Raw genomic sequence first — 24870 nt, 5'->3', positions numbered from 1 at the left:
ATAAGTCATCAACCCTACAGCCTTCCAGTGTTATCTCTCATAACTTGTGGTAATATTTAGTTAGCATTATAGTAAACATCCACATTTTGCTTTATATACACACTTCCACAAACTCTCATGTTAATTTCCCTTTTCGCCCCAAAATATTTAGTTATTCTCCAGAATAAAGCAGGAACATGCACCATCTTTTCAAATATGAGCTGATAAATCAAAACTTCCCTGTTATACAATGTGATACAAACACTTTCTCACTCAATCGATCACACTATCTTTTTATAGTTGAATGTGATAGGTGGCTTGTTGTTAAAAGTCGTGTTTAGAAGAGACAAGTGGAGCCAATGAAGCCAAAAAACATTTACCATTAACGACTAACACGTTTCCACCTGAATCCTGAGTAAATCGTTTGGTTAATTGATTCATGGAGATTTTTAATTAAAGCTCATGCGATCATGTTTTTTTATTTATTTCTCTTATTATTAATCTTGTGTTTAGTGAATCGACCCGAGGAAACAGATTAGTTTCCCTTCCAGTTTTATCCTATAGTTATATCCTTTCAAATGATTCCTTTAGCATCAAGTGTGTGTGTGTGTGTGTGTGTGTGTGTGTGTGTGTGTGTGTGTGTGTGTGTGTGTGTGTGTGTGTTTCTCTTCAAAAGCCTTTGCTTATCTGATTGATTTCCTTATTTTTCCGTGTGTGTGTTTTCTCTGCTCGTGTGTGTCACAGTGTCGGATGGTGAACACACCACTCCTGAGTTGGACTTTGCCGTCCTGCTGCTGTCGAACCATCAGCAGCCGCCGGTGTTTCAGATTCTGGACCCGCTGCTAGAAGTCAGCCTGGGAGGAGAGGCCAACATAGGTAAGAGAGGAATATACACACACAGAGACACACACACACAAAATACACACTTCAGAGAAGACAGCCTGTGGTGAAGAGGTTCAGTAAGTGATGAAGTGGTCTCTGTGAGGTAATGAGCTTTGAAGTACGACCCTGATGAGCAACAATACTGGAGAAAGAGCTGTGTGTGTGTGTGTGCGTGCGTGCGTGCGTGCGTGCGTGCGTGCGTGCGTGCGTGCGTGCGTGCGTGTGTGTGTGTGTGTGTTTACGTGTGTGTGTGTGTGTGTGTGTGTTTACAGTCTGGTACACACAGTTAATTTACTCCTTCTCCTGCTTCATCTCTCTTAACGCTCCTTTCTTCATTTGTTTGTGTGTGTGTGTGTGCGTGTGCGTGTGCATGTGCGTGTAGGCGGTCAGCAGCTGGCAGTGAGCGACGCTGACACGGCTCCAGATGAGCTGGAGTTTGAGCTGGTGGAGACTCCCGTCCACGGAGAGCTGATTAAGACCGATGGCAACACAAACACAAGAATGACCAACGGTGAGATGATACACACACACACACACACACACACACACACACACACACACACACACACACCCACACACAGATATATGGAAAGGTGGTAATGTCATAACTGCTGACTAAGCACAAAACGAAGTAGACATAACACAAGGAAAGAAATCATAAATGTGCTGTTAGTATTTCCGTCAGCTGTTCTGTGGAGTCGGAGCACTGGAGAACAAAGAGATACAGTAGGTCTGGCTATATGTATCAATATGTTCTTTCCACTTTCACTTCATTTCAACAATATCAGACTCTCTACGCCTTGCTCTTTTTTACACCTGCCTACATACACACATTCTCACACACACACATTCTCACACAACACACACACACACACACACACACACACACACACACACACACACACACACACACACACACACACACACTCTCTAGATCAATATACTCTCAAAAAAACATTTATTTAAATACATGTTAATTTGTAGCTCACTTAGTGGAGGTCAACTGAACATTTGCATTGAGAGCAGCTTGGAAGGTGGAACACTCAAATATAGAGAAAAACATTTTGTGGTCTCAAAACATTGGTTATTATCCTGGTTTTGTTCTTGTATTTGTACTTGTTGTGTAGTTATAAAGTTATCCATGTACAGTCTACAACCTTGAGTTGCAGATTGTTGAACACACTCTGTAGTTACACACAAATGTACAGCGACTCAAACCATGTGCCGCCTCCTCCGTCCCATCAGGTGACATCTTCACCTTCAGCGACATCACCCGCAACGTTCTGCTCTACCGACACACCAACCTCGCCACCCAGGGAGACGCCATCACCTTCTCCGTTAGCGACGGCATCTCCATGGCACTCTTAGTGGTGCAGGTGCAGGTGCTGGACGTCGGGGGCGACGGGCCCCAGCGGCACCCGGCGGCCACACTGTCTCTGGAAGTGGGCGTGAAGAGCAGCACCGTGATCAGGCGTTCACACCTGGCTTACACTGTGAGTCAACCGCAGATGAACGATAGTTACGACCGTTAGCTTCTGTGGAAGAACTACAGTTTCCTTTTGGTTTGAAGATTAGAGAATATTTCTCAGTTCAGAAGTTTCAGGTTTAGTTTTTTTGTGGAGAAAGATTCTAGTTGAAATTATTATGAAACAGGAATACTTCTCCTCGACAAAGAAATGTATATTTTTAAATACATCAGGTCATGTTAACTTAACATTGTTGTAAATATATAGATCTGTGCAACAAACAAAAAGAGAAGATTCTTTATGTAATATCCGTCACTTTCTTTAAGCAGGAATGCAAACTGTCATCTTCTGCGTCAATGCAAGCTTAGCAAACAACCTCCCTGTCAAATGTATCATACACACCATTTAGGTACATCAAACCTTTGGTAACACTTGAGCTGTTATTGGCAATTGGCAACTTTTCCATTACCTTTTCAAAACCTGGAAAAGTGGCAAAATGAATTAATTGGCACTACCCCTTTAAGAATCTGGTTTGAGGTTAGTTTTGCTGTTCACAGTCACAGGAAGAAGTTTTAAGGGAATGGGACTTGCGATGCTATTTCTGCAGGGCTGAGGAAGGATTGTTTCATGAAAGGAAAATTCTTCAAACTCGTAGTGACTGTTTTGTCTCTCACAGGACAACACGTCCCCAGATGAACAGATTCAGATCCAGTTGGTGTCGGTGCCGATGTACGGCATCCTGACCAGGAGCCATTCCCAGCAGGAGCACCAGGAGCTGAGGGAGTACTCCTCCTTCACCATGGAGGACATCAGCAAGCACAGCATCAGGTAGGAGGACAACAGGCTGGTACACATGTTAGAGGTTTCAGACATGTAGACGGTGAACAATGACTTCATGCATACCTGAATATAAAGTCAGTTATGATTCCCAGCAGGGTTATAATGTTGGCCTTGGTACTGATCACACCTTGAAGTGTGTTCCTTCTCTTTTTTTGAATTTATCAAATAGCTGTAACCAGGGAAATTATTTCAGTCTGATTTGGAATTATTTTACTTCAAAGGGAAGAGTCTCTAAAACTTGCAATGAAAAACGCCCAAAAGAATATCCAGCGTGGAGTTTTAGTCTCCCATGATGGTTTAAATGCTACTTCAGAGGCTTATAAAACAAGATATCAGCATAATACCTGCAGCTATTAACCAAAAACCCTCAGAAACCCTAAGTCGTTTCCAAAAGCAGTCGTTGTATAAGCAATAAAGGTTCATGAGGGTCCATGAGAGAGAATTAGCACCTTTTTACTTCTCCAGTAAAATAAATGCTCAACGAGTTCTGTTAACAGCTCCCTCATGGTCACAACTTTTGTTGGAACTATGAACGTGGATCAAGGCCTCATTAAAGTACCGTGGACCTCGGGGCGGCATCAACAATCATAACTGCAGTTTAAATGTGTGACCGTTGCAGCACCAAGTACAAGTCATTATCAGGGATTCAAACTTTATGATAACCATCATGAATAAATGGTAAATTGAGTTCATTTAACTTGTATTAATATTCTTTTTATTTTACTGTTAACAGACAAGGAAATTAATAATTATTATTTCTAATGCTATAATTTATGTTATTGTAACAGTTTATTATTGCACACATTATACAATTTTATTTATGGTATTAAGTATTTGTTGATGATTACCAAATGATTTAACATCTATAGACATTTCATAAATAGAGCACATATTTCTAACACTTTGTTAAAGTTTAATAATTGGTTTGTAAACTGTCTATAAACATTATTTAGATATCAAGTTAATACTTTGTCAATGTTTAATAAAGGTTTCTGCTCTATCTACAGTATCTATGTAATGTTTATGTAACAATAATCTGTTAATGAATAGTTTACTTTTGTTTTATTATCGTCTCTTATCAGCTGTAATACAATATATCATTTATAAACTAACTATTTCTTACCACGCAAAAGAATGATAAAATAACATAAATTATAGCATTACTAATAATGAATGTTTGCTGCCAATAAAATAACTATTAACTAAATTTCCCATTTATTAATGACGGTTATTAAAAAGTGTTGCCAAAAATAATAATAACCCCCCTCCCCCCCGACCTTGACTTGCAGACAAGCTGAAGCTATCCAGAGTGTTTTAAAAGATTCAGAAGTGTGAAGAGAAGAGTGTTTGTAGAATCCTTCAACAAAAGTAAAAACATGAAAAGCACTTAGATAGAAGTCAAGAGCATGAAGAGTGATATGCTTTTGGTTCGCTGAGGCACCGACAGGATTTGTGAGCTTAATAAAGAGTTTTAAAAGAAAAGTCTGGTGTTGTTCCACTCTGTAAGAGATAAAAGGGACTTTGAGAGTTCTTCACGCTGCAGTCGCAGTCATGATCAATTCCTCTGATTGCAGCTGGAGCCGGTGGGGATCGGGATCCCCTCAGCATCACAGCGGAGGGGGACGTGGTTATAGCTTGCCGAGACATTTAGTTTCCTTTCAATCTAACGTTTCTCCTCACGAGACGATGGTTCCACAAACATTAACGGTACAAAAAGCTAGTAAGAAAACATATAAATTAACAGGAAATAATTTAGTATCCTTTCCCCATTCAGTGACTCAGCCTGTTGGCACTTGCAGTGCCACTTAGCCTCACTCTGATATTACCTGCAAGAGGTACTGAGGCCCCATATGGGAGGCGCTGAGATGAAATATAAATATTCACTAGCTAACTGCTTCATTTCCATAATGCAGGCTCCGATTAGCTTTAGCGCAGGACGATCTCCGGGGACAATCTTTAAATCGCCTGTATTAGTTTTGTCTCTCTGGTGTTGGCTCGTACAAACAAGAGCCGGGAATTGTTTTTATTAGAATTAAATGGGATTAGAGAAGAGTGCGCCAGTATGGGTTTCAATTTTATTAGTGCTTTGCAGAGATTAGCAGCTGCATCGTTGTGGGAGGGCAAATGCAAAGCTCTCCCAAGTCCTCTTATCAGTCTAGGATTAGACGCATAAACAGATATTTATGTATTAATTTAAAGATCATTATTGTGTCAAACTAATTAGTTATGAAACAACATGCAATCTATTTAACACTAGACAACAAACCTAACCAATATCTCCATCTGCAGGTACATCACTTCCGTAGAGACAGGCAGCCAGCCGATAACCGACATCTTCCACTTTGTTGTTTATGACGGAGACAACAATCGCCTTGACAACCAGATGTGCACCATCACCATCACCTCCACGCACAGACAGCCACCGCTGGTCACAGTCCACAGTGGCATCAAGGTAGTCACGCTGACATACACACATGAAGCTGTACAGACAAAACATAAACACACTCACACGGGCCAACTCTAACTTATCTTAATACATTTATATGTATGTGGCTGTTGCGGTACACAAACAGTGTTACACACACAATCTGCACACTGTTGTTTCCCCTACATTACCCTGCCTGCTCATAAGAGACTAAAATCCTCAAATACTCTTTTGAGGGTTTTTTAAAGCAGCTGCTGAATTCAGAAACAGTCATTAAAGAGACAAATGAAGCAGAGGAAAACATCGCACACTGTCAGACGTTGTCCCTCAGAAAGCGTGGGACCCTCCCTGTTGTGACAGTGGTGGACTGTAACTAAGTACATTTACTTTAGTGCAATTCCAGGTTCTTGCTCTTAACTTTTTCTGCCACTTTCTACTCCACTACATTTATCTGACAGCTTTAGTTATCTTACAATTTAAGATTTTATAAAATGTGTTTTCTTATAAATGAAACTACCCAACAGTTTGTACAAGTACCTCTGAAACGATTAATCAATTAGTGGATTGACAGAAAATCAATTGGAAAATGTTTTTGCTAATTGTTTAGGTAATTTCTCACGTACAAACATTTCCTGTTTCCAGCTTCTCAAATGTTAAGATTTTCTGCTTTTCCTTTTAATAATGATAATAATGTTTATTGGTAAAAATGTTGGTTGGAGACACTAAAGGGCTCTGGGTAATTGTGACGGCATTTCTCACTATTTTCACTAATTTCACTATTTTTATAAACAAAACAATCAATCGGTTAATAGAAAAAATAACCAGCAGATGACTCCATAACAACTCATGAGTTAGTGGTTATAAATGAGCTCCACCTCAACCAACTACAGTAACATCTTGCTTTTACATTAATGCATGAGTAATACTAATTTAATCATAACATATATAATAGTACAACAGTCACAGGGGACATTTTCATACTTTAACTAAATATTTATTGTTATACTTACACACTGAAGTAACATTTGAATGCAGGACTTTTACTTGACAGTATTTCTACAGTGTGGTATTAGTGCTTGGATCTGAACGGCTCCTCCATCACTGGATAGTATCGCTGTGCTTAAGGGTTTCTTTTTTATTTGTGTTTCAGTTAACTACAGGGATGATGATCTATCCCAATATGTGTCATTCCATATCTCCATAATGATATATATAACGATATAGCTTTCATTAAATAAATAAATAGTTTATATGAAATAACCTCATGGTATGAATTATGAATTAAGTACTTGACATGAAAAGTATTTTAAAACATTTTTACAACTTAAGTGAAAAATTCATACACACAAATACATTGTAGTCATATTAAATGGTTTGATTGAACTGAGTCCAGTTTTTAATGCATCAAACTAAAGTGTGATGTAAAAAACAGAACTACAAGCTTCACATGATATTCCCTCAAACTATTCCACGTCAGATTTTCAGTCATTCTGTGCTTGTTATTATAAATGTAGATAACGTATTGTGTATCACGACGTCTCGATGTATGAATTCATCACGAAACAGATTCCGATGAAAGGCGATAAATGATCTTTTGAATTATCGCAGAGCCCTTGTTAACTACTCCCAGTAACAGATCCGTCCTGCAGCATTGTATTCTTTTCCTTTTGGAAGTGAAAAGATGTGAAACATGTTTTGAACAACGCCCTCTGACAGAGAGCCTGTTGTGTGGGGAACAAGTGGAGGAGGGGGGAAATAAATGTCAGACTTAATGAGGGTTACACTGGTACTCACTCACAGCCTTCCTCAGGGATGGATCCTGTATAAGCACTGCAGAACCGCCCGTCTTGAAATAATAAAGTGCAATCTCAAAGGTCTCTACTTTTAGATGGGAGGTGTTTTCTTTTGTGGTTGTGGAAAGCGTCCTTCTTTTAAGCAATCAAAGGGAAAGGTCTCAAGTGGTTACACCTGTTAACACTTTGATTTGTTTTGGGAAACTGAAAAGAACATTGTAAAGGTGGATGCAAGAGCATAAACATCAATCCATCCATCCATCGTCTACCGCTTATCCGGAATCGGGTCGCGGGGGCAGCAGCTCCAGTAAGGAACCCCAATCTTCCCTTCTCCGGGCCACATCCTCCAGCTCCGACTGGGGGATCCTGAGGCGTTCCCAGGCCAGTGAGGAGATATAATCTCTCCACCGAGTCCTGGGTCTTCCCCGGGGTCTCCTCCCAGCTGGACGTGCCTGGAACACCTCCCTAGGGAGGCGCCCAGGTGGCATCCTTACTAGATGCCCGAACCACCTCAACTGGCTGCTTTCAACGTAAAGGAGCAGCGGCTCTACTCCGAGTCTCTCACGGATGGCTGAGCTTCTCACCCTATCTCTAAGGGAGACGCCAGCCACCCGTCTGAGAAAACCCATTTCGGCCGCTTGTACCCGTGATCTCGTTCTTTCGGTCATGACCCATCCTTCATGACCATAGGTGAGGGTAGGAACGAAGATCGACCGGTAGATTGAGAGCTTTGCCTTCTGGCTCAGCTCTCTTTTCGTCACAACGGTGCGGTAAAGTGACTGTAATACCGCCCCCGCTGCTCCGATTCTCCGGCCAATCTCTCGCTCTATTGTCCCCTCACTCGCGAACAAGACCCCGAGGTACTTGAACTCCTTCACTTGGGGTAATGGCTCATTCCCTACCCGGAGTAGGCAATCCACCGGTTTCCTGCTGAGAGCCATGGCCTCAGATTTGGAGGTGCTGATCCTCATCCCAACCGCTTCACACTCGGCTGCGAACCGATCCAGTGACTGTTGAAGGTCACAGACCGATGATGCCATAAGGACCACATCATCTGCAAAGAGCAGCGATGAGATCCTCAGGTCACCGAACTGCAACCCCTCTCCTCCACGACTACGCCTCGATATCCTATCCATGAAAATCACAAACAGGATTGGTGATAAAGCGCAGCCCTGGCGGAGGCCAACATTCACGGGAAACGAGTCCGACTTACTGCCGAGTATCCGGACACAACTCTCGCTTTGGGTGTACAGGGATTGGATGGCCCTCAAAAGTGACCCCCTCACCCCATACTCCCGCAGCACCTCCCACAGTATCACCCGGGGGACCCGGTCATACGCCTTCTCCAGATCCACAAAACACATGTAGACCGGATGGGCGTACTCCCAGGCCCCCTCCAGGATCCTTGCGAGAGTGAAGAGTTGGTCCGTTGTTCCACGACCAGGACGGAATCCGCATTGTTCCTCTTCAATCAGAGGTTCGACTACCGGCCGAACCCTCCTTTCCAGTACCTTGGAGTAGACTTTACCAGGGAGGCTGAGAAGTGTGATACCCCTGTAGTTGGCACACACTCTCTGGTCCCCCTTTTTAAATAGGGGAACCACCACCCCGGTCTGCCAACCCCTAGGCACTGTCCCAGACTTCCACGCAATGTTGACGAGGCGTGTCAACCAAGACAGCCCCTCAACACCCAAAGCCTTCAGCATTTCTGGACGGATCTCATCAACCCCTGCGGCTTTGCCACTGTGGAGTTGTTTGACTACCTCAGTGACTTCCATCAGGGAAATTGACGATGATCCCCCATCAGCTTCCAGCTCTGCCTCAACCATAGAGGGCGTGTTAGTCGGATTCAGGAGTTCCTCAAAGTGTTCCTTCCACCGGCCGATAACCTTCTCAGTTGAAGTCAGCAGGGTCCCACCCTTGCTGTACACAGCTTGGATGGTTCCTCGCTTCCCCCTCCTGAGGTGCCGGATGGTTTTCCAGAAGCACCTTGGTGCCGACCGAAAGTCCTTCTCCATAGCTTCTCCGAACTTCTCCCTGCCGCCCTTCTAGTCCTTCGATACCCTGCAACTGTTTCCGGAGTCCTCCCGGATAACATAACCCGGAAGGACTCCTTCTTCAGTCGGACGGCTTCCCTGACCACCGGGGTCCACCACGGTGTTCGAGGGTTACCGCCCCTTGAGGCACCTAAGACCTTGAGACCACAGCTCATCACCGCAGCTTCAGCAATAGAGGTTTTGAACATCGCCCACTCAGGTTCAATGTCCCCAACCTCCACAGGGATGGCTGAAAAGCTCCGCCGGAGGTGTGAGTTAAAGATCCCCAGGACAGGGGCTTCCTCCAGACGTTCCCAGTTCACCCGCACTACCCGTTTGGGTTTACCAGGTCTGTCCAGAGTCTTCCCCCACCCCTTGATCCAACTCACCACCAGATGGTGATCAGTCGACAGCTCCGCCCCTCTCTTCACCCGAGTGTCCAAAACATGCGGCCTCAGGTCAGATGATACGATTACGAAATCGATCATTGACCTTTGGCCTAGGGTGCTCTGGTACCACGTGCACTTATGAGCATCCTTATGTTCGAACATGGTGTTTGTTATGGCCATTCCATGGCTAGCACAGAAGTCCAACAACAAACGACCGTTCGGGTTTAGATCAGGGAGGCCCTTCCTCCCAATCACGCCTCTCCAGGTGTCTCCATCGTTTCCCACGTGTGCGTTGAAGTCTCCCAGCAAGACTACGGAGTCCCCTACTGGAGCCCCCTGCAGGGCTCCATTCAGGGTCTCCAAGAAGGCCGAATACTCAGAACTGCGGTTTGGGGCATAGGCACAAACAACAGTCAGAGTTTTCCCCCCCCATAACCCGAAGGCGTAGGGAGGCGACCCTCTCGTCCACCGGGATAAACTCCAACGTAGCGGCGCTCAGCCGGGGGCTAGTTAGTATCCCCACCCCGGCCCGACGCCTCACACCTTGGGCAACTCCGGAGAAGAATAGAGTCCAACCCCTATCCAGGAGTACGGTTCCAGAGCCAAGACTGTGCGTGGAGGTAAGCCCCACCAGATCCAACTGGTAGCGATCCACCTCCCGCACTAGTTCCGGCTCCTTCCCCCACAGAGAGGTGACGTTCCACGTCCCCAGAGCCAGCCTCTGCTGCCCGGGTCTGGTCCGTCGAGGTCCCTGACCATCACTGCCACCCATGTGACAGCGCACCCGACCCCAGCGGTTTTTCCCATGAGTGGTGGGCCCACAGGATGGATGGATGGGAATAAACATCAAGCAGCTCCTAATAAGTTGCTTATTTGCTTGACCCCTTCAAACGTCCTTTTAGGATTTGGAATAAAGTCTCAAATCCCAAAATCTAGGCTTAAAGTCAGAAGCTAAAATATTCTCCAGATGAATAAATGAACTGTCAGATAAAAGGGTTTTTTATTTGTGTATAATTTTAGAGGAAAATAGATTCAGAATCAAATTAGTTTGTAGAGTCAATTAAGGACGTTGTGCGTTATCTGATTCTGTACTTTTATGCAGAAGTCACGTTTCTTTCCCATTAACTTGTCTTGAATAAAAAACATTGAATTGAATCCTGTGTAGCTGGTTGTGTCAGGGTTATTGATTTACTCCCAGATTCCCGTGCAGCTAAACATTTGCGACTGGGCTGTGAGGAAACTACGATTTTGCAACAAAAAAGAAGAAGCTGTTTAATATTTACATTATTTTATTGACTATTCTTAGCAGTAAATAGCTTGTCTGTCTGTGCGGCAGCTTATCTGATCACTTCCTGTCACTGATTTGGAAACGAAAGTATGAAGAGTTGAGAGTCTTTGGTCTGAGGATGTAGCGGAAGCAAAGGGTCTAACATGTGTACTAATATCAAAATGTCTGACTATTTAGAGCCTAACCTTTACTTCTGTTATAATAACCCAACCCCACAAGCTGCCTGCAAACATCGACGATGCAAAAATGATCCATAGAGCATCAGGAACAACAGGACTTATCTTAGTATTTGGTTGTTTAGGTCCAGGAAGGCGGCCGAGTGCTGCTGTCGACCAATCACATCATAGTGTCGGACGTGGACACGCCCAGGAAGGACCTGCTGGTTTGGCTTGTCAGTCCTCCAAAGTACGGCTTCATCGAAAACACCAACAGAGGTGAGACATATGTGTGTGTGTGTGTGTGTGTGTGTGTGTGTGTGTGTGTGTGTGTGTGTGTGTGTGTGTGTGTTCCTTCTCTGTGACACACGTGTACATTTACAAATCGGAACATGAACAGATGAAACACAGTGCACACGTATGAGCACAGCTGACACATTGCTATTTCTGTGTGCCTGTACACGGTCACACCTGCATTCTATTCATGTCACACTCGTACGCACACGCAATCCCAGGTTGAATTCCCGGCGGTGTCGCTGCCATCTGTCACAGCGTGATTGTGTTGTGGATTAGCACTGCCAGATATCCGTATACAGATGGAGACATTGTTGAAGTCACAATTTTCAACTGCATGCTTGCTCAACCACCACTGCACTTTCTTCTGTCCCTCAGAGTAACTGTTGAAAATGTGAGATGAGTTAAAAAGGAACTGATCCCCACTGGAAAAATGTATCATTGTGAGAGAAGAATGGGAGTCAGAAACCAAATAAAACTATAGGATATGCACAGAAATGGCAGAAAGAACACAATATACTATATAGTAATACAGTTGGGGAAATTGGAAAACGTAATTACATATGTAGCTCGTTAGTAATTTAAGATAATGGAAAAGGGTTTCATGATTCACACATACAGTATAGTATACCATACAGTATGGGCTACATGCAGGATGTAGATTGTTAACCATCCACATGTCTGAGGTTTGATGATCACGTGAACAAAATACTGTAACAATAACACAAGAAGTGGGCACACTAACAATAGATTCTATTGACTTGCATCATGGGAAATGTAGGACCCAATGTGTTTCTTGAGACTTAAAGTCAGTATCTTAAACTGCTGGTTTGAGTTTTTGTTTTTGTCTCTTTTAAGTCCCTCTTCAACATAATAAATAACAAAAACAATATTAGACTTTTACTAAAAAATCAAACTTAACACAAGGTCCACTTACTTACTTGTCTCTCATTGGTCATTTCATCATCACATGACCTAAAATATGGAACTTCCGGCCAGTCCACTAAAGAGAGTCCGACTGATATTATCACGTGAACGAAGATCTATATTTAGGTCATGAACCAAATCTGAACCGAGTCCATGGCAGCTGGGCAAACACCATTAGCTGGTGAAGGCTGTGAGATGCAGTTGAAAGCCCTGGGTTAAGTTAGTAAGTGGACATACTGTATGTAGAAGACGCCAGCCTCCAGCAGCACAAGATACCCAGTTGATATGTAAAGCAGCGCTTTTCATTTTTTAAATAACAGATGTGAAGCAATGGTAATACAAATTAGGCTCTGCCATATTACATGCAACAAAGAGTTATTTGCAGATGTAATGGAGGATAAGTGCACGGACGCAGATATTTATATTGTCTGCTGCAGTAGATGAGCAGCTGGCTCCAGTCTTCTCTCTCTATGTCCTTGATGGCTGCTGGAGCAGAGGGACAGTCGTTGGTATTCAGCGGAGTCAGTCGACAGTGTGAGTTGACTGTATTGCTGCTGTCACCGGGGCACAGGGGACGCCAGCCAGTGTCCGTCAGTGCGTCGCTTGTTCGCCTCAGCAAAACCAACATGCACACTGGAGGTTGTGTGTTGATGTGCAGATGCACGGAAACACAAAAAGCATTCACCCACGTGTTGATGCTCCTCATTTGCATGATTACATTGCAGTTATTCAAACACAGACACAAATATAGAATACAATACACACCTACATACATCTGCTGTATTTATATGCCAAACAGCTTCCAGCAAAACATTAGCATTTACATTTGCGTGGTTAGCACAGAAGCAGGCACACATACATGGACCATTCAAAATGTTCTCTAATGTTATGCATTTTAATTATATATAATAAATAAATAGCTGCTTAAATTTGGATTTTGCAATAAAAGTTAAACTGTTGGCGATGTTTGTCGGTTCATAAACATGCCCCATTACTTCAGTCCAGAGTGGAACATCTTCACACCAGCAGGTCACATTTCCTTTGAATCTCCTGCAGATATACAAGCAAGTCAAGTGAAATGGATTTATATGCCAAAAATTACAAGTTTGTTTCAGAATGCTGTACAACATATGACACCCTCCATCCTTGGAGACACCATACACACAATATATTAACACATATTACGGATTCTGAACCTTTTCCATTTTGGACATCTGCAAGAGTTTCTAAAGCACCACCCTCAAGCCAAAATGTCAAACTGAATTAACCAAGGACACACACTCCAGATATCTTATCATTTATTGGCAGATTGCAGTTTGCTGACTAAATTCATGGTCGCCAGAGGCTGAACCTTTTTGATCTCAGTGTTCCCACAACTAATAAGGCATCAGAAACAGCAATATTTGTTGTTGTCTGTTCCAACACTTTGGTATTGTGGAGGACGAGAACAGCCTCAGAAACAGCACGTGGGGGTGTTAAAGTTTTTATTAAATGATCACTTCATTTGTTTAATTAACAAAGTCACATAACTTATACATTCTTTCATACAGACTTGAATAGTTATATTTGTATTTCATTTTGTCTGATGGAGACCATAAATGAAGTTCCTCTGCTAAAGGTCTTAGATACATTCAATACAAAGGTTTTCAGCAAATGATTCCCTGACAGCAACTGTAACCGTTAAAGGTTAAGTCTCATTGCAGGTGTGAAAAGCAGTGATTAGATTTTCTTTTTGAAACAACAGAATTCTTGGATTCGGCATGCTCCCTATCGGCCTAGCACACCTGTTATTCGTGTCCCTGAACAACTCGTGTCCTGCTGTTTACTCCTTTATATTTTAAATCAGCACATAGATAATTTCCCATCCTGATCAGATATCAGAGGTCAGGTAAGAGACTCCCTTCACTCACCTTATAACAGCCAGATGATGAAGATGGGATTTACTGTTTTGCCTGAAACACACACACATACACACACACACGTACACGTACACACATCAGTTATTCCCTGCAGAGGCCTCACCGCGGAGTCATCCATCTTCCGTGACGAAGACGCTCACACTTTGTCTCAAACTTCAGAGATCTCAAGGTTGATTTTGTACATTCACTGCCACTCTCCTTCGCTGCCGTGAAGTTGCATAATTTACGGTAACTGTAAAAGTGTCTCGGCGCATCCATCCTGCATCTAAACTGCCAGACAATTGTGACTAAAGGGAAATAAAAAGGCTGTTTGGGGAACAGATACAAGGTTTGCTGTCATTCCAGCTGTCAATTGTTATAAGTGATGGCCCGGTAACTGGTCGCCTGAGAGACTCATGAGTTTTGCGTTACAGTACGCTAAATGTACAAGCGTTTCATAATCAGCAGACAAAGTGACAGAGCTTAATGTAAAAAGATAAGTTAAAGAGAGTCGCTTCTTACTGTCTCTCTGTCGTCCCGTCCACCAGGAGGCTCAGTTGGTGGCTCGCGGACCATCACCCCCGATGTGCCTTTCTCTGTGGAGGACCTGACGTCCGACCACATCTTCTACGTCCAGGACAGCCAGCACAGCGCTCAGGCCAAACAGGACGTCTTCAGCTTCTACATCAGCGACGGACACAGCCAGACGGAGGCTTTCAATGTTGAAATTGACATCCAGGTAACTGTGTACCATGACTTCTTAAATCTTGGAGTAAGTTTGTTTTTTGATCCACGTCTTGTTAACATATACTGGTAGTAAATATCCAAATATATATATTTAAACCTACAGTACGTCAACTCTTTACAGACAGGATCTTATGACACTACGATCTGCCTCACCTGTCAAATCATACAGACATATTTTTTATTTTTTTTTGGACTGCTTTTATAAAGCGCTTTTCCAATTTTTACGATCACTCAAAGCGCTTTACAACACATACGTCATTCACCCATTCACACACATTCATACAGAGTCAGAGGCTACCATACAAGGTGCACATCGGCTCTTCAGTAGTGTAACCATTCATACACACTCACACACCGTTGGCCATCGGGAGCAATTTGGGGTTCAGTATCTTACCCAAGGACACTTCGACATGGGCATTTACATTTCACTCAACTGCTCTGTGTCATCAGGGAAAGTTTTAGTCGGGACTTTTAAGCTTCACGCACCAGTGGTTTAAAAATGGTCTTTGATCTGCACCTGACAGCTAAGAAAAATAAAAACAGCTCCATAATCAGGCTGCCAGCCTAAACAATCTCGAATCAATCATTTAAGGCTGCTTTGAGTCTTGAATTGAGTTGAATTAATAAGGCTGTCAGTGAGCTGTCAAGTGTGTGTGTGTGTGTGTGTGTGTGTGTGTGTGTGTGTGTGTGTGTGTGTGTGTGTGTGTGTGTGTGTGTGTGTGTGTGTGTGTGAGAGAATAGGTGTGTTTGTGAATGTAGAGGTGGCAGTATAGGATGTGTGTTTATATACAAACTTAAAAACTTCCCTGTGACATACAGTATATGTAGTTATGTCACAAATAAATGTATTAATGCAAAGATAATCCACGTGATGTCACAATGAAGTTTTATTTTTCCTCTCAGGAGAGTAAAGAGGACAGAGAGCCTGTGGTGTCGATCAGCAGCATCCACGTGGAGGAAAACTCTGGAGTCGTCATCACCAACTCGTCTCTCAGCGTCCGCGACCAGGACACGCCAGATAATGAGATCCTGTTCACCATCGTCAGGAAGCCTTCCTACGGTGAGCGCTGACAACAGCACATACACAGATGCTACTGTATAAAGGTCTACGCTCAGTTATTAGGTCTAAGTAGCTAAAAGATAATGCAGTCCAATGTGCAACCCTGCAATAAATCCTACCTGTTATACTGAGAGGAGCTTTGACTATTTAATCATAAAAATACATTTGAATCAACACAAACTGAACATTAAAACCTCGATGGACAGATTTATTCCAGGACTGTAATAGTTTGAGCTCGGCGTCCCTGATACTGAGAGTGCAGATGTACTCTGCAGAAGTCACCATTATTCACTTGACTTCAAATAAATGTTTTATATCTCCACCAAGCCGGTTGTGAGATCATGCATTCAGTCGTGTGTGTGTGTGTCAGTGTGTATCTGTCTGTCTGTCCGCAGCTAGTCTATGTGTTATGTATATGTATATGTGCTCTTTTATATGCTCAAGGACCTCTTTTGGCTGTGGGGATTCACAACCTTTGAAGAAGTTTTGTTATTTGCTGTTTTATACTGTCATTGACTGCTGACTCCTCTTAACGATTGTCCAGGCTAAAAACAAGTATTACCTAATCTGTTGCAGGCCACATTTTGGCCTTCGTTGCGGCTCAAAAACTGACATCCATAGAAAAGTTTGGTCTCATTTTGAACCGAAGCATCTGCACATTAATATTAACTACCTCCACTATATTATGACCCGGGCAGAATGTGAGATGAATAAATCCCTCTTTTGTTATCTCCGCCGCTATCTTATCTGTTAGGGAGCCGGGAGAGACAATTGAGTGAGAAGAAAAATAGAAGAAAAACATTCACGGAAAGTATCGTAATGGCAGCACACAGATGAATGCAAAAAAAAGATATTGTCGCTTTGAAATCACTGAGAGAAACGAGGAAGACATTTGAACGTCTTTTAATTCTCTTTCACTCAAAAGGTGCAATTAGTCAAGCGTTTTTGTGTTTTAGGAAAGTATCTACAATGTGCGTTTTATTTTAAACCAGCCATTAAACACTCATTATGGCATCGTAATTACTACTTTTAAAGTATAAAGGCGCTACAGCGGTGCTTCAAAAGCAGATTCTCATGTATATTAACATACATACAGAAAACCACATGCACTGCAGGTAAACATTGGAAAATTATGCAAACAAATGTGCAATAGATATATTAGCATATTTATACACATACATACTCCCATACACAACACATATACTATCAGATATTCCTCCTATACACACACACACACACACACACACACACACACACACACACACACACACAGCACAAACTAATAAAAAGCCCAGCATGCTGAGGGGTATCCAACATGTTGATAGTAAATTGTTCTGAACGTGATAGAGATGAACACACACATGCACACACACACACACACACATACACACACACACGCACACACACACACACACACATACACACACATACTCACACACACACACACACACACACACACACACACACTCACACACACACACACACACACACACACACACACACACACACACACACTCACACAAACTTGCCTGTAAACACATTACTCTCACTTCCTACACCCAAACAGTTTAAAAGAAGACAAACACACCGTTGGTCTGCTGCAGCGGGGTGCTGACTGCACCCATCACTCACACACTCGCTGCACACGACACAACGACACACACTCAAATCAACTGACCTCCAAACACTCTGTTTTCCTGACGTCCCCTCACCATCCCAAATTGAGTTTTCTCTGCTGTCTGCCAAAGCCTGGTAGACTGAAAGAAATTGCTTCACAATAAAAATATTTTTTTACTGGAGAAAAATATATTTCTTACTGAGCAATATATCATTTATCCAATTTTAGCAAAGTTTACTGAATCAGGAGCTGTGTGAAAACTGGAAGAGCCATAATAATAAATAAATGAACTTAATGAAGTGATTTGTCACATTGGAATCATGTCAAAGGAGAGAAGCTCTTTTGCAAAATGTCCATGAAGGAAAAAAACACAAGCTAATTGGCCCATAGCGAGCCAACGATAGAACTTCTTTTAAACTCATCCAATCTGCATGTTTTCATCATCTGGTGAAGGTGAGTAAGAATTCCAGCTATCAAAACACCTCTAGTTTAAACATTTCACAACAATGAATGAAATGATTACATTTTTGGTCTCGATGACAGCGCTCAAAAACCAGTTCAACAGATGACCCTCATGGATAATTCCACATAAAAACATCCACTTGGTGCTTTCTGGGTGGTTATTTTCAACCCTTGCCCCATGCCAGACACCTGCTTGGGGACATTCCTCATAACAGCCCCCCCCATCCACCTCCACTCCCCAGTAAAAGCACCATAAAGCAGCCGTTGAAACCAAGTGTGCCTCCGCCATAAAACCAGCAGGGTGTACGGCTGATGGGACTGAGAGCAGGAGAGGAGTGATTTGGTACAGGACGACGAGTCCCAGGCAGCTCGTTTTTTTTAACAGGCTGCCTCTCCACTGTCCTCACACACACACACACACACACACACACACAAACACACACTTACACACTTACACACACAGAAACGTGCACAGATTTATCAGAGAGAGAGAGAGAGAGAGAGAGAGAGAGAGAGAGACACTTTCTAATAAAGACGTCAGGAAGCTGCAACTCTCCAGCACACACTGACACAGATATCTCATGCTATCGAACTGTGTCAGCATAAGGTGCCAAAGTAATTAATCGGTCGTACTAAAACTAAGTCCTGGAGTTCACTTTCAACACACTTTTTATTAACTGTTAGATACTGTATATAAATAATTGTACTACTGGTAGAAACTACAAGAACAAGAAACTGTAGATTTTACAGAATATATAATGTATTTTATGTCAACATAAAATACATTATATATTATGTTATATATATTATATATAAAATACAGCATATCCCTGTAAACTGGATAATATATTACAATTAAAAAAAATGTAATTAAAAGAAAAGAGAACCCTGTTCTTTGTATGTTGCACTTATATTGGTTTGGCTTATTTGTAGCTAATGGTTGAATTTGTATTCTATTGTTTCTGTGAGTTGCACTTTTGTTTTTTTGAAGCTATTAATCTGCACTTAAAGGATTGTAACTATTTGAAGCTAATGTACCTGCAAGATTCTTGCTGTTCGGAGTTGTATCCTCATGATTGTTTGCACTTTTTGTAAGTCGCTTTGTACAAAAGCGTCAGCTAAATGAACTGTAATGTAAAAATGTAATGAAAGCACTAAATACACTTCAAATAATGTAGTAAAGTAAGATGTTTTGCTCATTCCGTCCAATAAGTAACAAGAAATGTGAGTGCAGAAATGTTAAAGATATGTTTGAGGTCATTTAGAAACAAATCTCCATTAAACACTGAAGTTTGTTTATTTTTCATCTGTAAATTCAGTATATATCAAGATTACAATTCTTTCAAAATAAAATTGAAGGAATCCTTCAAAATGTTAATGCATAGAAACGTTTAAGTTACCAAACCAAATCTGTCCGAAGCACTGAGTATCGATAAATGACACCACCTCCCACTGAAAGCTGGCTCAGATTTATGGACTTTTATACTTATTTTTTTTATACATATATAGTTCATTCAAATCTTAATATTTGCCAATTTTACATTTATTTATATTTACAGTGCTTGCTCATGTGTTATTGGTGCCAATATTAAAACGTTTTGAACAACTCCAGCACAATTGATGTGTTTATGTTAAAAGCAAATATCAGGGGCGTTAATATGTTAAGATGTTAATATATTAATATGTTAATATGTTATCTCTCTGCTGTCAATATCAAATTAAGACTAAAAATGCCCCAAAAAATAAATTTAAAATATCATAAAATATATTTTTGCTTTTTAACTGAATGCCGAAACTTTACACTGCTAAAATCTTTGAGGGAAATTGAGGGTAAAAATGTGTGTGTGTGTGTGTGTGTGTGTGTGTGTGTGTGTGTGTGTCCTGTTATTATGCTTCAGGATTTAGGCTCCAATCCTTTTTAAACCTGAGTTTTGATTTAAGAAGTGGTGTGATTTAGTGGAATCTAAAAAGTCTCATTAGTTTCTACAAAGACCTTTTCATGTCTTACATGTAAAACACAAACGCCCTCCATTTGACCGAGATATCGCAGCACTTAACCAGATTCAGTCGAGGTGCTGCTTTATTCAGCTACCACACACACCTACCTATATCCTCTTTAAAACCAGACATTCATTAATCTCTTATTCCCTCAGGAAAAGTCCGCAGACGGCAGTTTTACTCTCAGCCGCTGGAGAAGGGCCGTGTCCTCACGCAGGGCTCGACCTTCACCTACCAGGACGTCCTGGACCAGTTGCTGGTCTACACACCTGAAACTGTCAGCGGGGGAGTAGATGAAATGGGCTTCACCGTCACCGATGGCATCTATACGCACACGGGCCGCCTGGAGTTCACCATGGACGTCAGGAGGAGCGAAGGACCCCAAATGACCGTCAACAGAGGCCTGCAGCTCCCGGCAGGTGCGAGAGGAGGGGAGGACTTAACGGAGTGTGAGCAAAGTGTTAAATGAAGCATTCAAAGGGCGATAAAGACACTGAGTGCTCTGTATTGTTTCAGGATCCTCCGCTAAGATCACAGAGCAGAATCTGAAGGGTACAGACATCGACTCAGACAGCCTGAAGCTCCACTACGTCCTGACCAAAGACCCTCCAGCTGGGAAACTCCAGCTCAACAAGAGCGGACATGTGGAGAAGATTTCTCTTAAAGGTCCCACTCAGAGCTTCACTCAGGAAGACGTCAACAAAGGTGCCAGCTTGTGTTTTTTGTATTTCTCTATTTTCGTTGTCTTTCTCCTACTTTTAAGATCCAAACTCTTCTCTTTTCTATGTGTACAGATGTAACAATTATAATACACCTGCTTCTTATTTTGTGTCGTTAGCCTTAACTCTTATTTAAAGTAGTTGAGAAGCAAAACATATTTGTTGTAAAAATGTATTTATTTTAATAAGTAAATGTAAAACTACATTCCCCATAAACCCCTTTGCTTTCTAAGGATATTGCTTTTTAATTCAAAGGTGAGGGGAAAAGATACTTGAAGAGGTTTTTAACATATTCCACTTTTTACCTTTTTTATTGAAATGCTCGGAGCTGACATTAAGACCGCATTAAGTTCACACTGAGTGCTTGTCCCTGTCATGCAGGCCTGCTGCAGTACAGCCATGAGAAAGGGGAGAAGGGAGGCAGCCTGCTCTTCAAGTTCAACCTGGTTGATCCGGAGGGCAACAAACTCATCGACCAGTCCTTCTTCATCAGCGTGCTCGGTAAGGTTTCCTCCGTCCTCTTGGTTCCCGCAGCGCTCAAATATACGATGAAGTGTTCCTTCATTTGCTGAAGGGAAGACGGCAATTACTGCAGATTTATCCCGTTGTCTGTGCCTCTGCACCTTGGACACATCCTGAAAATAAAGTCAATATAGACACTGTGGTTTTTGAAAATATCAGGGCTGTTTCATGGTTAAAGTTCATTAAAATGTAGTCCACTGTATAATCAAACTTCAGTCTCTCCGCTGGATAGTTTCTTGTCATCGGCTAAAAACACACCAAGCCTTGTGTTAGCCTCGTTTCCTTCTGGGCACTCAGCCAAACTGTTGCAGTGGAGCCGCTGCAGGAGACTGAAGGATTGCCTGTCCCTCACACTTGAACAGTGTCCTGATTCACTCATATCTTTCCCAGCTCACATTTTATCTTTTTCTGTATTACTCCGCAATTCTGCAGATGTGACTTCTCTGTTCTCTTCCTACATCACTGCCCTCTGATTACTTGCCTGCCCTTCTCTCAAGCTCTCCTAATCCGTTTGTCCGAATCTCTCAAACCTGTATCTCTCTTTCACACCTCATGGTGTGCCTTACTCCCTCTGTTGGCGTCACTGAACTTAATCTTGTTTTGCGTTTTGTACTTGTTGTTGTGTCATTTCTCAATTCCTACAGTTTCTAATACAGCCCTCTGCCCCTCTTGTCTCCTCTCCCTTCCTCTCTGAACCAGTCTCAGCTTCTGTCTCCTCCACTGCTTCAGCCCATATTTAATTTTTATTTTTTTACCAGGATGAGAAATTGAGAAATCGCAATATATTTTATATTTTATATTTATAACTTGTGAAGATCCACTATGCTTTCACTAATACATCTTGGAGGGGTTTCCTTTTCTTTCCTGCCATGAACTTCTTCTTCTTCTTCTTCTTCTTCTTCTTCTTCTTCTTCTTCTTCTTCTTCTTCTTCTTCTTCTTCTTCTTCTTCTTCTTCTTCTTCTTCTTCTTCTTCTTCTTCCGTGACTAACCGCCTTCTTCTCCCCTGCAGTGGACCGTCTTCCTCCGTCTGTAGTGGTGAACAAAGGCCTGGTGCTGGATGAAAACTCAATGAAGAAGCTGACAACGCTGCAGCTGTCGGCCAGCGACCAGGACAGCGAACCGGGCGAGCTCATCTTCCGCATCACCAAACAGACGAGCCTCGGTCGCATGGAGCACGTCGCCAGCCCAGGTACCAACACCAGATCTGTGTTTCTGGGAAGTTACTTATTTACTGGATCATCCTTATGATGCAGCATATTATCATGCATATAACAGGTGTCAAATCAACATGTACATCAATGTAACATCAAAAATACATCTCATGGCCACAACTGTCAAGCTCCACCAGCCTCCATACTGCATTTGGCAGAGTTTGACTTCTGGTAACTCAGACTGGAATATATTAATTAGTAAAGGTGTCTAACAGCTGACTTTCCAAACATATTTCATAAAAGTTAGGACATTTGCAGACATTTACATGGACGACAAGTCCCTGAAGTGCTCAGTGGAAAATGGAAATGTTAACAAATTCCATCTGTTAATGAAGAAGATGTGATAGAAAACCTCCAGAGTGGGATTGTTTCGTTAACAATAACTTTTTGTCTTTTGTAGATAACACATAATTTAATTCCAGTTCTAATAAGACAACATATTCAACAATGCAACATTTTAGAAAATACAATATTACAAAAAGAGAAGATAAAACTAAATAATATGAGACAATGGTAACGTAGCCTCATAAATAAACATTTATACTGGCAGTGAGTATTTCAATGTTACAATCTAACATTATTATGTACCGAAGCTAAGGCTCAAAGTGTAAGATGTATCTCTCTCACAACAATCCACTGATAATACTACAGCATGAATTATTTAAGAATATTTAAGGAACTGTTCAATTTTCAGTTGATAAATTGTCAGAACAGTGAAAACTATATTTTCTCCTAAATGCAGATAACATGCATAGATAGTTAACAAAGGCACACACACACACACACTCTCTAACACACTCCATCCCTCCTGCTTCGCTTCTGCCTTTAAAGAGTAAAAGGTGCAACAACAGTTTACCTTCTTGTTACCTAACAAGAAGCTTAATGAATCTTCCTCCAGTTCCTCTCTAGTTTATATCTGATGTATTCCTGCTGCCCCCTAAATAACAGACATACACTCTGTCTTTCCTGCTCCTTTTTCTCACACAGCCACAAACACGCACACACACACACACACACACACACACACACACACACACACATACACATGCATATATTGAACGACTGCGGCTAAATGATGTGTTCAGTGTAATCCCCAACAACCATTCTCTCTACATGGAGCTAAAAACACTTTTCCTGCAGTACGTCATCTTAAACTTTGATGCAAAACAAACTCATGAAAACCACAAAGAGGTAATTATTCGCTTCCGTGCTATTAAACAATCCTGCCCCGGCTGAATGGATTCCCCACATCGCTGAACGCTCTCACAGCATGCTAATTAGCTGGATGTTAACGCCGCTCTCCAGTCTTGGAGCATCAGCTCACCTCAGAGCCACAGAGCAGCTCCGGATAATTACCGCTAGCCAGCCAGTCTTTCCGTGCTAACACGCACAGCTAGTTGCTCCCTGCTCCTGTGGGATAGCTTGTCAGCCTATGAGGAATGTCAAGGTAACAGCACAGAGAGATAAATGCCAACTTTCAAAGTCTTCAAAAGGCTTATTAACTGGCTGAGGTTATGACACCCCGTTTGTCAAAAAGGATCTTGTCGCACAAATCAATGAAAACCTTTAACTCACTGCCTCACCTCAAGTTCTTCTTATGTGCACTGCAGCTTCTGCTCGAGACAAGTTTGGGTGAGGTGTGTGGCTGAGACTTTCACTGAAGTAGAAAAGAGTGCAGAGCACAGATGCACATGCCAAGAAATAGATGAAGTGCAGCCTCTCATGAGTTTCCTGTCGAGACCTCAGTGGTCCTGCAGCTGTTCAGTTCACTGCCACGTCACTCCTAAGAGCTCCACCAAACAGAAGTAGAAGAAAGTAAAACTGCTTTCAATGCTTTCAAAAGGAAGTAAGAATATTATGTCAGAGCCAACCGGACTGAACTACAGTAGTTCTGCTGACCGTGTAGAGGCCCAGGCATTTCAACAGCTCTGTTTCTATGATATCCGCTGAGGTCAAATCCACATGGCAGTCATGTACGCTGTAAGTGAGATTGTTAGCTAGTCTGCTTATCTTCTAATATCATATTGTATGTCGTCATGCATGAAGGACAAACAGAACAATATGGATCAGTGTCAGAATACCCATCATGCTAATTGCATTGCAGGTTTGCTGACTAGAATACAAAAGAAACTCTGGCTCCTCTTACAGAAGTTTAAATCA

The 24870-nt window shown here is 42.2% G+C and overlaps 1 protein-coding gene across 1 annotated transcript in view; it reads left to right on the top strand.

Moving 5' to 3' along the window:
- fras1 (Fraser extracellular matrix complex subunit 1) overlaps nt 1-24870 on the top strand; it is a 250207-nt gene that overhangs the window by 198549 nt on the left and 26788 nt on the right. Inside the window, 12 exon segments of the mRNA XM_029439391.1 lie at nt 724-855; nt 1244-1372; nt 2107-2354; nt 3004-3155; nt 5457-5619; nt 11400-11532; nt 14921-15111; nt 16023-16179; nt 20413-20676; nt 20774-20962; nt 21358-21477; nt 22509-22688. Coding sequence (XP_029295251.1) covers nt 724-855; nt 1244-1372; nt 2107-2354; nt 3004-3155; nt 5457-5619; nt 11400-11532; nt 14921-15111; nt 16023-16179; nt 20413-20676; nt 20774-20962; nt 21358-21477; nt 22509-22688 — 2058 coding nt within the window.

Source organism: Cottoperca gobio, chromosome 9 (assembly GCF_900634415.1).
Source record: "Cottoperca gobio chromosome 9, fCotGob3.1, whole genome shotgun sequence".
Classification (NCBI taxonomy): Eukaryota; Metazoa; Chordata; class Actinopteri; order Perciformes; family Bovichtidae; genus Cottoperca; species Cottoperca gobio.
This window is presented reverse-complemented; position numbering and strand designations above follow the sequence as displayed.